General features: G+C 36.6%; 1 protein-coding gene and 1 long non-coding RNA gene across 3 annotated transcripts in view; one reads left to right on the top strand and one right to left on the bottom strand.

The window, feature by feature from the left end:
* The window catches only part of LOC148995721 (uncharacterized), a 29,200-nt gene that overhangs the window by 5,529 nt on the left and 10,954 nt on the right, over nucleotides 1-12,717 (top strand). For both annotated transcript variants that reach the window (XR_016146991.1, XR_016146990.1), the window contains exon 2: nucleotides 4,372-4,507. This is a non-coding gene — a long non-coding RNA (uncharacterized LOC148995721). The remainder of the gene's footprint in view (nucleotides 1-4,371; nucleotides 4,508-12,717) is intronic.
* Nucleotides 791-12,295, bottom strand: LOC148995722 (uncharacterized). The gene is made up of 5 exons (XM_089121663.1): nucleotides 12,247-12,295; nucleotides 11,518-11,847; nucleotides 4,340-4,480; nucleotides 3,242-3,309; nucleotides 791-895 (listed from the first exon to the last, which is right to left on the bottom strand). The coding sequence occupies exons 1-5, from the start codon at nucleotides 12,293-12,295 to the stop codon at nucleotides 842-844; spliced, it is 642 nt and encodes a 213-aa protein (XP_088977789.1). The 3' UTR covers nucleotides 791-841.

Raw genomic sequence — 12,717 nt, 5'->3', positions numbered from 1 at the left:
ATTTATTTATGATACATTATTCATTCACTAAGAAAATTGGTGTCCTTAAAGGTTGGAGTTTTCCTCATTTTTCTAATTAAGGCATTAAGATCAAAATCCAAAAGATGATTTTTTTATTCCTCTTTTTAGGCAACTTTAGCATGGGTGCCAACACTTATTCACACCACTGCATGTAAATTTGCACTCTCCCCATCAATGTGTGTTAATTTCAGTAAATGTAGAATAAATATCTGGTAAATGTGGATGAGTTTTGCGTTTCATAACCCAAGTAAATGTTCAAAGTCAGAAACTCCGGATAATGTCCCATGATGCTCAACTGTCTCTGCGATTTATTTTGAGCTTTTAACCTTTACTATAACCAAAAAACACACATTTACATGCAGGAAACCAATAATAAGAAAATAAAAAATAAAAATTAAAAAAATTACACACAAATAAAAACATATTTGGGAATAAGTCAAATGAATGTTCAGAGTTTACATGCATTTAAGAAATTGGTTGATGGCAGTGTTCAGAAGTGCCGTGTAAGTGTCATGCTCTTAACCTGCGTACAAAATGGCGGATATCAGTAATCTGCTTTAACTAATCCCCTGTGTAACTTTAGTTATCTCCCACAGACTTCCACTTTTCAGAAAACAGTAAAAATGCAGGTAAAGCTTTTGCATGGCCATAAGCTGCTACTAATGCAGTGCATGTAAGCATGAGCAACACTTTCAAATCTTAAACAGTTTGGTTGCAATACTGGCTTTCTATTGTGCATTGAGACTCAGCTAGAGTTAGCTAGAGTATGCTACTCATTGATAAGAACATCAATAATGAGAAAAAAGCCTCACATGTTTAATTAACGTCTGCTGACAACACCTGCATATATCACCTCATCCTCCTGTTTATCCCTCTGAAAGAAAACACACACAGAACATACAAATTGTAAATATTGTCATTACATTTTTACGCTCCTAAACATGACCTGGAACGGAACAAAACGAACTGTGGCTGGTTGCATTACATGTCAGTCAAACTCCCTCTTGGATGGCCCTTGACCAATGAAAGAGTCCAGACCTTCTGCCGTTAGTGAAGGTCTGGCTATAGCGTGTCTTGGTCACATCACAGCATTTCAAACACAAAACAAAAATGTTAAATCGTGAATTTTTTTGTCATATTTTTAAAAATCTGATACGATTGTGAATCTTTTTGTGTGGGCCAGCCTTAAAGGGACACTCCTTATATTTGCATTAAGCTTCCCATTGTTAGAAACCCAGTCATACTATTGAATGGCCGTGCAACACTCTCTCATTTTCCCCTGAGACGAGAGAAATCCACAATTTACCTTTTTCACTTACTCCTACAATGACGCAAAAAATCGCCATTTTACGTCATTGTAGGAGGAAGTGTAAGAAGGGGGATTTCTGTAAAGACTACAAGCACTGGTTCCCACCTTTTCAAACACACCCATAGGGGGGTTGGGCCTAATGCGCTAACAGACCTATCACAGATCAGTGCCAGTGCGCTTGATTTCACAGGCAGAAACTTTTTGGAAAATATGGACGCAGGTACTGAATACGCAGACGGATGCATTATGGAGAATTGGGATTACACATCTTTTTTTTGGAAGCTAAGCTAGCAGGCTCTTGTTCTGTGGAGAAAGCCGAGTAGTAACTTTAGGGGTTACCGTCCTCTTTTTCCTGGACATGTCCGGCCGTCGATATCCGAGATTCAGCTTTTGCTTTCTGCAGTCGCCATTCATTGTTTACATGTAAATTACAGCTTTTGTTTCAATCTAACTTTATTCATTCTGATTGCTGAATGTGAATGTAGTGTTTACATGAACGCTAAACAAGTGATCGGTGGATGTGTGTTTTAACATTGCTAAGAAAATTCCCGCTCCTCTGTGAGAGATATGTGAGCGGTGCGTCTCACAGGTGTCGCTCATCGTAATCACGCCACCGATGCATCACGCCAAATACATTTTCTGACTAGAAAGCTCCAAATTCAAAAATAATTTCACATTTCTTCTACATCCAAAATGACCCATTCAAAATACACATTCATCTTTCCAGAGGTGAAGTATCCCTTCAAGGTGTCGTGTCTCTACGCAAAAAGTTTGCTAATCTGGCTTTTTTCTTTATTGACTGCTATCTGTAACACATTGCTAGGCACTATAATTACATCCTTATGATGACACGTAATTATTGTGAATTAGCGAGTTAGACTAAAGATGTCTAAATTGTCTCAGCCAGTTATCTAAATATTAGAACAAATGTTCTTTCAAATAGGCCTAAAAATATAATTTATGTATGATAAAAAAAAAGCAATTGCTGCAGCAATTCTTGCGGTTTTCCATACGCAAGGATGGGCCATGTTTGAATTAACTTGTGTTTACAAACAGTGACTGAAAATCGTACATAGTGAACCTTTAAACCACAAAAAAAAAAAAAAAAAACAGTCAACAGTCACTTCCTTTGGCAACAACCCCTTATTAAATATTAATGTCCATTAATGATTAATTTAGTTTCTATGAGTTCTTGTTTTTTGTGTTTACAACATAATCTACACCGTTCTCAAAAAGCAGGCATTCCAGCTCTGAATGCAAGATAACGTGTCTTGTCCGTTTGCATGCTCTGAGACGCAAGTAAGTTATCATATACTGTGTATATATATATATATATATATAGATGAAAAACGTACCAAACACTCTTCTATCACTAAAAGCGGTTGAAAGTGGACAAAAGAGATGGATTGAATCCATGGGTATAACAAGTATGAGTCTACCTCGTCTACATGCAATCCTATCGACCAAAACACATCAGGTGTAAACTGGGCCATAGTGATATTTGGTGCCAGTTTACCGGAAGTGATGTTTTTGGTCTCACTCATTGGATGGAACTGGTGCGTCATTCAGAAATGCTTAATACAATGTTCTATTTTTCAATTCACAACTTATACAGTAATTTGTACCCACTTAAACTGAAAGGTTTTGATTCACTTCAAATATCTGACTTCACATTCACTAAAAAAGGACACCGTAGCATTCAAGTTTTGAATTTTGAATACCAGTTTTTGTCTGAGGACAACTTTGATTGACATTTTTTGATCCACTTCAAATGTAGACTACTGTAAACATCGATAGATTTTAAACAAAGAAAATCAGGAAGCCCATTTACACTAATACAGAAAAACACTAAAAGCATCTAAATGTGATTCTGCTGATAATGACACTTATGTCAGTCATAAACGATCTTACCGATTTCTGTGTTTTTCTTTTGTAGAATGTTGGATCAGCGTAGGTTATCTCTTCATCGCGAGTCTGAACTGTAAACAATAATAGATGCATTAAATCAACAAAGTGGAATCACTACATCCATTTTCATCTTAAAAATACATTATTTAAGATTGTGATGGCCAGGATTTGTGCCACACATAATTATTATACATTCATCTTTGCATTGATCAATAAATAAAAGGACATAACTATATTGGTTTGGTTTGAGATCTTTATTTGTCATTATAACTCAGTGTATGGGCAAAGTTATTTTGCTTAAGGTTAAAACATTAAAACCAAATTCCCCTTTGGCTAAAATATGAGTTCTAATATTGTTAAAGTTCATTTTTTATTTAAGATGATTTGAAATGTTTTATACATGTTGTGTTGTGGGAATGGACCGGCCTAGTGTCAAAGAGATTTAAACAGGAAGTTGTTCTGTTTTTATGGAAATTCTAAAGGAAATAAGACTGTACTAAGTTTGATGTATTAGAGCGGACATAGGAAAATGTGATGTCTTGATCACTGTGATTTGTTGAATATAATTATTTTTGCATCATCTCAAATTTATCCATGACTCAAAATTTAGTTAAATGTATTGTTCATTCCAGGTAAATTTTTTTTTTTTTTTTTTTTTTTTTTTGCGCTTGCTTCCTTCTATAAATTCAGTGCATGTCTTTTTTTACAGTCTTGTTACTTATTGTACCCTGGAAAAGTAGTGCTGATTTTGGTTCTCTGTCAGTTTGAGAGGCTCAAGCATGATTGTTATGTTTGAATACTTGCTAAATCGTGTGATGTATCCTATATGGAATATGATTCAAACTATTAAAATGTTTGCCTTTTTCCTCTCTGAGGCTTGATCACTTTTTTTTTTCTTGCGTAAGCAAGATTCAATAAAGACTGTCACGATTGAAGGCCACTTTGCTCCCTGTTTGTGGCGATGGACTCGTTTTTTTGTTGTTGTTGTTTTTTTTGCTGAGTCTCATGGCAGGTCCATCGCAGAGATTTACTATAAAATTTTATAATTATTCATTGATATAATACATTTTAACAGTTGTATCAGTAGTAGGAAACACTTGCGACCTTGATCAGTTTTTCTGTGTTTCCTGCAGATCCAGATCATCCCAAATGCAGCAACAATCAACAGAGATCCAGATGCAGCAGCCGCAGATATCGGCACTATCAGAGATTCAGTACCAGCGGAAAGACCAGAAGAAGGATCTGAAGAAGGGGAACATGAAGGAGAATGTGAGAAGTTTGTGTGTCTGGTGTTGTACTGGCTAAAGAGAGACAGTCATTAGTAGGAGAAAGTGTCAGATCTGTGTAACAGCGGACATGGAAGCAAACAAAGACAATAGTGTAGTAGAGGACACAGGTGTAGTTTATTACAAGGTTAATAATCCAAAGATAGTGATGCAATTTCAAAACACAGCTTCATGAAGCTTCAAAACCTTTGCAAATCTTTTGTTCCAAAATCAATGGTTCAGAGCGTGTATCAAACTGCCATAGTCACGTGATTTCAGTAAACGCAGCTTCATTATGTCATAACTGTCTCAAAACACTTTAATTTGAAAAACCTAGGGCTGGACAATATGGCCAAAATTTATATCACAATATATATTTTTTAATTTCGGTGGATACAATATAATTCCTATATCGATATGAACAAAAGCCAGGAAAAACTGCCAAGAACGCCCACAATGAATGTCTGAACCTACAAACTTTGCCAAGTCTCTGAAACCTCCTCCTATAAAACCATATGATATTTTTGAAATAAAAATGGTACAAATAAATTATTGTTAATATTTAATTTGTATTTAGCCTTCATACAGACAAGAAATGTGAAATCACCATCAAATAAACATAAGACTGAAAGTAAAGGGGTCATGAACCGGCTTTTCAAATGTTTTTATATTGTTGTCTGAGGTCAACTTATGACGTTCGCTATGATATAACGTATGATATCAACTCTTGGAGGAAGGAAAGTACCCATGAAATCCCACATGTGTGTGGGTCCAGGCTTTTAGCAGCGCACCATTCGGAGAACACCGACCATTTAGATGCATAGAGCCTTCTCAAAGAAGGAGCTCTGGACTGCAAGATCGTGTTCATGACCCCTTCTGGCAACGCAACGAGTATCCGTTGATTTTCCACGCATGCAGAGACCATTGCTCTGGATGGGGATGCCACACCAATCCACCGGCTTGAGAGAGAAGATCTTTCCTCATCGGGATCGGCCACGGGGCCATGTGCGACAGCCTCGCCAGCTCTGGGAACCAGGTTTGGTTTTCCCATTACGGGGCTATGAGGAGCACAGAGTGATCCTCTTGATTACCTGTGGTAATAGTGAGATCGGGGGGGAAGCGTATAGTGGGCAGCTGGCTAGGTTTGAGTGAGTGCGTCCTTGCTCTTTAAAAAGAATCTTGGGCAATGAGCGTTGTCTTTTGACGCAAAAAGTTTGACTTCCGCTCTGTTGAAAAGGCACCATAGTGACTGGACCGTTTGGGCGTGCAGGGACCATTCTCCTGGGGGAATGTTGTCCCTGGACAGTCTGTCCTCGTGGCTCGGTACATGAGCGGCTCTCAGCGAGCGATGGGCCCACACAAAAAGGTGTTCCATCAGTCTGCAGAGATTCCTGGATCTGACACTGCCTTGGTGATTTATGAAGAACACCACAGACATGTTGTCCGAGCGGACTAGAATATGATGGCCCCTTAAGTGTGAGAGGAAGTGCTTCAGTGCTTTCCAGACAGTTTATAATATGAAGGCATTTCTCCTGGTCTGACCACAGGCCAAAGACCAGTCTGCCTTTGAAAAGAGACGGGTCTCATAATCACTCCCCGCTGGTACCAGCCGGCCGCCAGCAAGGGTCTCAGTGCTGAAACACAGCTCTGAGTTACTCTGATTCGAATGCCGCCGGACGCTCAGGCTCGGTGAGGCGCTCGAGCATTCAACCAGCGTTGCAGCGGGCGCATTCAAAGTAGATCCAGTAGATAAGGCAGCTATTGTGTCTATTGTTCGATATGGTATTGTAGTTTGGTTTGGTAACCTGTCAGTTAAAGTAAAATCACTGCTCCAAACATTGATTAAAAGGGCAGGAAAAATAATTGGGCAAGTGCAACCGACTACTCTTAATGAGCTCTTTGAGGAGGCGGTAAGGAAAATCACTAATGATCCGAATCATGTCCTCTACAGTGAGTATGAGATGATGCCCTCAGGCAGAAGGTACAGGTTACCAAACTGCAGACTAAATAGGTTTAAATTTTCATTTGTACCGCTCTCTATAAAAATACTGAACTATCAACTAGGGTGTGTGGGTTAGAATTTAGGTAAATCATGTTATGTGTGATATTATTTTTTTAACATTAATATTATGTGTGAATTTACGTAAATCATGTTATGTGTGTTATGTATATTGTGTTGCATCTGTTATCTCGAATGCCAAAGATGAATTTCTCCGTCAGGAGACAATAAAGGCTAATCTAATCTAATCTAAGTACTGCTGTAGCTGACGCCATATAACCCAGCATCCTCTGAAATGTCTTTAGAGGTGCGATGTTGCCTTTCTGGAAAAAAAAAACAAACAAAAAAACGCATGCGCCCCAAACCAGTCATTCTTAAACAAGGACTGGTGGGACTTCCTGCTCTACTTCACAGATGCTGAGTGAAATGAGAGTTATCGAATGACAGGATGCTCATTAAATGACAACTTTATGAATTTAAAGAAAAACAGGAAAAACAGTTTGTTTGCCACGTCATACATCTGCTATTTCAACGTCCTTGCACACAGTGGCGTCATGCCCATTCAAAGTGAGGGGGCGCGTGCCCCCTCAGATTTTTCCTCCCTGATAATTTTGTCACAACTTTATTCATATTATGCTCCATAATTACCAGCCTATAACAACTCAAATGTATTCTTCTGGATGTGTAATAAATCCAGTAGCACCTCAATGCAGTACATGAGATCCACGGGGAGGAGTCGGATCAAGATGGGTGGAGATGGGTAGGATTAGGGTTGGGTTTAGGGATCAGGGGGCGGAGTTGGGTAGGTTTAGGTGTATGTAAGGTGGGAGTAGTTGGATCTGGAATCGATTCCTCCGCCCCTTTTTCCGTATATGTTGTCTGTGTATATCTAAATCTAGATCGCGTAGCGCTCTACAATCTTTGCTGTGTATGTTAGTTCAAGCAACTCACTCATCTCGCACGTTGAACTGGCAATGTTTTACAGATGGTCTTGAAGTGGTAAGTGGGCAAAGCAACAAATCGGCATTGAATTAGTTATTAGATGATATTAAAAGGTAGTGGGATTATTTGTGGCTGACCTGGAAATTTTAACTTGATCAAAAAGTTATGGATTTGATATTAGCTGCGAATTCAGAGCATTAATTTAAGTTGTGTCAGTGTAACATTATCGATAGCTACTAGCCTAGTCTAACCATAAACTAGTTGTTATAAATGTAGCCCATACCTGTAATGTACCTGTACCTACCGGTAATGTAATACCTGTAAATGTACACTATACCTGTAATATCAAAAATGTGTTTAAAAATCAACATTATTGAAAATAAATATATCACAAAATTGATATTGAATTAGCCTATTGTCCAGCCCTAGGTAGGTGCACCGCTGGGGGCGATGATCTCTGTCAACCCATGAATCATGAGGAGAGTCACAGAACCAAGAAGTGTCTGTGGGTTTTACCAGATCTCTGATCCGTTTTATATATTTGTAGACGTTTTAATTAGACATTGGTATAGCTGTTTACCTGAGCAATTTATTAAACAAACAAAACATACCCTGACAATTGATTGAATAACATATAGACCAGAGGTACTCAACAGGCGGCCCGCGGGCCGCATCCGGCCCATCGGCATTCATTTTATGGCTCGTGTCATGCAAAAGATGAATGCACTTTTTTTGAGCTCCAAGGTTGCACAAATATTACCGTATGTAGGCAGGCTATACCGAGGATGCTTTGGACAATGCGTGATTTATTCATAAAAAAAATAATCATCATCACTGTGATGATGTGTGTGGAATGTTTAATGGGACTTCTATGGGCTAAATAGAGGAATGAATAGAGTCTCCGCAACGGCGATTGATTTCAAAAACATTTTAGCGCTAGATCTCTTATTTAAGAGCGAACTAAATTAATGCTCTGCTAGTTAACTGGAGATGTTTTATTTGTATTAGGTACATTGATAAAAATGATTTTGTGTTGAAGTAAATACTACAGAAAAAAAAACAATGTAATTTACACGAAAAAGGTTAGTTCAGGCAAGAATTTAAAAAAAAGGAAATTCTATAGTAGAACTCAATTCAATCGTGTAGAAATGAAAGCATAAATATCAACATTATAAAATTAAGTAAAATTACAAAACTTTTCTGATACTGGTGTTCCCATCATGCACTGGGCCATGAATAATTATTGAGGTTGATTGTTCACTGTTTTCCAGCTGTGTTTACACTATTTTATCATTACTTTTGTTGTTAGGATTAGTAATTTACCATTTTGTGACATTTGGAATTAATTTTCTACTTAAAATGACACATTCAAACACAAAAACGATCTATCAAATGTTACCGTCATTGTGTATTGTCTACCAAGTATTGAGGTCTGCATTCACAAGACATGATGAGACACACTACAAGTAATGATTACTTAAAACAGTGTGGTCTAACTCAATGTTATATTGTTTGAGTGAAATGTTATATTAAGAAAAATTCAATTAAATAGAATAAATATTACTTAATCTTTAATTAGCCAAGTAAAAATTACTTAATTTCGTATGTTACTTTCACTTAACTTAGTTAAGTATAGTTTACTTAATTATATGTGTGAAATTTACTCAAAAAATATCAGTGCAAAAACTTGCCTTGATAAAATTAAGTAAATTTTACTTATTGTTTTTTACAGTGTACATCCATGCCTCAATGTTTCCAAAAGTGTGCCGCCAGGTACAAAATGACTAATGACAAAATCGCCGTGCGCGACTCGAGCACAATATCTGTCTTGTTTTTAACAGCTGATTCTGGTGACGTTTAAGCTGATCCGCGCATCTCTACTCTCCAAAGTGTAATTATTGGCTGATGGTCCTAACAGCATGAAAAACAAAACTTAAATTGTAAATGGGTTATAAACAAAGTAAGCAAAAAGTGCTCCGATTACAATGACGAGCTGTCATCACGTCAACGAGTTCACGGCACTATTGCAAAATCTCCAGTTACTGGCAGTTTAGTTCGGAACGGAGTACGGCTCGCATGCAAAATGGATCATGTAAAAGCTGCTATTGAGCGAATTCTGACTAACCTAAAAGTTAGATGTACTGGACTAGTGAGCCTAGTATTAGTAGGAGGCTATGAATAATAATAACTTTGTAAAGCCACCCTGAGTATAAAAAACTTATAATTTAAATGTCATTATTTATTTATTTTTTTTCATGTTCCAGTATTACTTTAAATTGGACAAAGACTAGCAAGACTTACCTTGCATGGAGATTTTTAATGTATGAGTATGAACTTTTTAATTTTTTTTTGTTGCATTAATATTGCTAGAAAACTGTTAATCCACTTTATTGTTCCAGATTTTTTTATTTTCACGTTCAGTATTAGCTTACTATAAAAAGGACTAGCAAAAAGACTTGCAAGACTTACCTAGCAAGGCCCTTCGCATTTCATGTGGTTTAAATGTGGCCCCCTTGGCATCTGAACTTGAGTACCCCTGATATAGACACTTGATTTTATCAAGATAATTAGATATTTGCATTTGAACTATTTTACTTTCAATAAAAATAGAAAAATTGATTTGTAAAAGTTGTTTTCTGCATGTTTGGCCTGAGATTTTGTTGCATTTACACTGTTCTGATCAATAGGGGTCACCATAGACACTGGTGTCAGAGTGTTTTGAAGCCTGGACACAATATAGCGCTTTTGCGGTTTAAGTGTTTCTCAAAGCCTTGATCTGCCCACCACTATACAAAGATGTGAAAGATCAACTAAGAACTAGACTTGACTGATAAAAATATAATGGAAACAGCATAACATTGTTGACGAAAAAAATAAAAAAATAAAAAGGGCTTAGAGACTATGGGGATCACATTACAAAAGCAACCAATGAACAGACAGATCTAATGAATCCAGAACCAATGAGTACATGACACATGACACAAATAAACCAATGAAAACAAGGCACATGAAAAGGGTAAGTACATGACTGCATTCCAGTCCAAAATCGTCATGCCCCCCATCCCCTCAATTATAATTAAAATTACAGTTAATATATCATAGAGTTGTTTGTGGTGGTGGTATCACATTTTAGAACAGGGAATCACAAAACTAAATTACAAAATAGAAGACATGAAAACATGAACACAACCTAAAACAGACATGACAATCTGTAAAAAAAAAAAAAAAAAAAAGTAAAGTAAAAAGTAAATCTGAATAATAGTAATCCATTGAATACAGCTGTATATGGTACAACACACTGAAAGAACTGTGAGATACTTCCCAGCGAGAAAGACAGCAATCTAGTCTGTGTTAACATAGAGCAAAAATTATATTGATATAAAATAGAGCAAGAATTTGTCTAGTTTGAACAACTCCTAATAGCAGACAGTTAATTGTTGCAATGGAGATTTTCTTGTCTTGATGTGAAAACGACTTCTCCTCACAAATTAAGTCACAATGTTGTAGCTTGTTTTAAATGTTTTCAAGTGAGATTTTTAGAAATGCAAATTTTGACCTTATACATTGACCTCTTATATGTCAAACGATCAAACACAATTTCAAGTAAATGTTCAGGTCCTAGCTGAAATGGTCATGGTTAGAAAAGGATAAGACAGGATTCAAAAGTTTTAATATTAAAATGCTCCCAGAAGCTGCTGTGTTTGAATGGAAGTCAATGGAGATGTTTCAGTCAAAAGCTTTTCTATGGAGAAGGTTTATCATTTAAGTATGTGGCTAAGTTTGCATGAAATATCATTTGGACTGAGCTACATGGGTTTACGGTTATAAAAAATTATAACCGTATAACTGATGTGATAGGAAGGAATTATTAATACCTACTGTCAGAATGAAGAGGCTTTTCTCATGGTCAGTGTTTAGTAGCCTATGAATTAATATTTAAAATGGAATTGAAGTGTCATAGAGATTTTTTATTTATTTTATTTTTTATTTTTTGTAGTAGTATTAAGAGGAATTTTAACAATAAAATGCCCCTTCTGTAATATATAATAATAGAGCTGTGTTCCTCTACTCACCATAGACAGTAACATTGAATCTGTGTGTAGACGATGAGCTGATGCGGCTGATTTCAGCTTCATAAACTCCAGTATGATCAGTTCTGATGTTCATGATGATCAGAGATCCAGTCTTCTTATCCAGCTTCAGTCTGCCTCTGAATCTCCCATCAGGACCATCAAAGATCATATTGTTCACTCCATCAGTTTTAGCTATAAGAGGCCCGTTAGGTCCAAATGTCCACATTATCTTATCATCTTTCTGTATTTCAGTGAGACCAGAGTTTAGAGAGACTGAATCTCCCTTCATCACTGACACTGACTTCAGTTCATCTGTACCAGCAAACACTCCTGAAGAACACACAGAAACAGTCTCTCAGTCACACATTCAACATTACATTGTTATAATGAAGCTTTAACTTTTAGTTTGAGGTAGTTTTGAAATGATTATAAACTTTGAGAAAGTTGAAAGAAAGAAACAGCATCAGAAGATATACGGCCGGGTGGAAAACACAGATATCTGAGTTTACTTTTTTTATTATTTTTGTAACTTATAACACTAAAACAAAATGTTGTTTTAGTGTTATAAGTTCCAAAAGTTAATACAACAGTAGAAAACTTCCAATAGTCCCATCTCGATCTCAGTAATATCTGGGAATAAGAGCAAGAGCATCTTCTGACTGATTTAAATGTTTTACTGTTGATCTGAACTAACTTCTACCAGAACACCCCACAAAGTTTGTAACTTACCATACAGACGGCAAAAGCACAGCCAGAAAAAAGTTTTTCCTTTAAACATTTTCTTCCAAGATATCAGAGGTATGAATATGGGTTTAGAAAGATTATCTGAGCGCAATGTGGACTTGCATCTACTTCTGTCTCTGTCAGCGAGTTGAGGCTGCAACGGTAATTTTTTTTTTTTTTTTTTTTTTTTTTTTCCACATTTGCATTGGGCTCTGTGTCATTATGCTAATGGTGCTGTTTTGATTCAGACCAACACAATCTTGGACTTGTCAGTCCAAAAATAACTAGATGATTTATGTTTTCAAGAGAATGATTGAGTTTAAAAATTTTCCCTAAATATAACATTAATCTGTTGCTCTTCTAAACGTGTGGGCAAACTCGAAGCAATGTTTTTTTCTTTTAAAGTGGTACAAAATTAGACATGGCAAATTTGATAGACTTGTGATCTCTCAGTATTCTCTTAGGCATATTCAAGAT

This window comes from Pimephales promelas, chromosome 2 (genome assembly GCF_988280905.1).
Source record: "Pimephales promelas chromosome 2, fPimPro1.hap1.1, whole genome shotgun sequence".
Taxonomy (NCBI): Eukaryota; Metazoa; Chordata; class Actinopteri; order Cypriniformes; family Leuciscidae; genus Pimephales; species Pimephales promelas.
The sequence above is the reverse complement of the archived record's forward strand: the minus strand, read 5'-3'. Positions and strand labels throughout refer to the sequence as shown.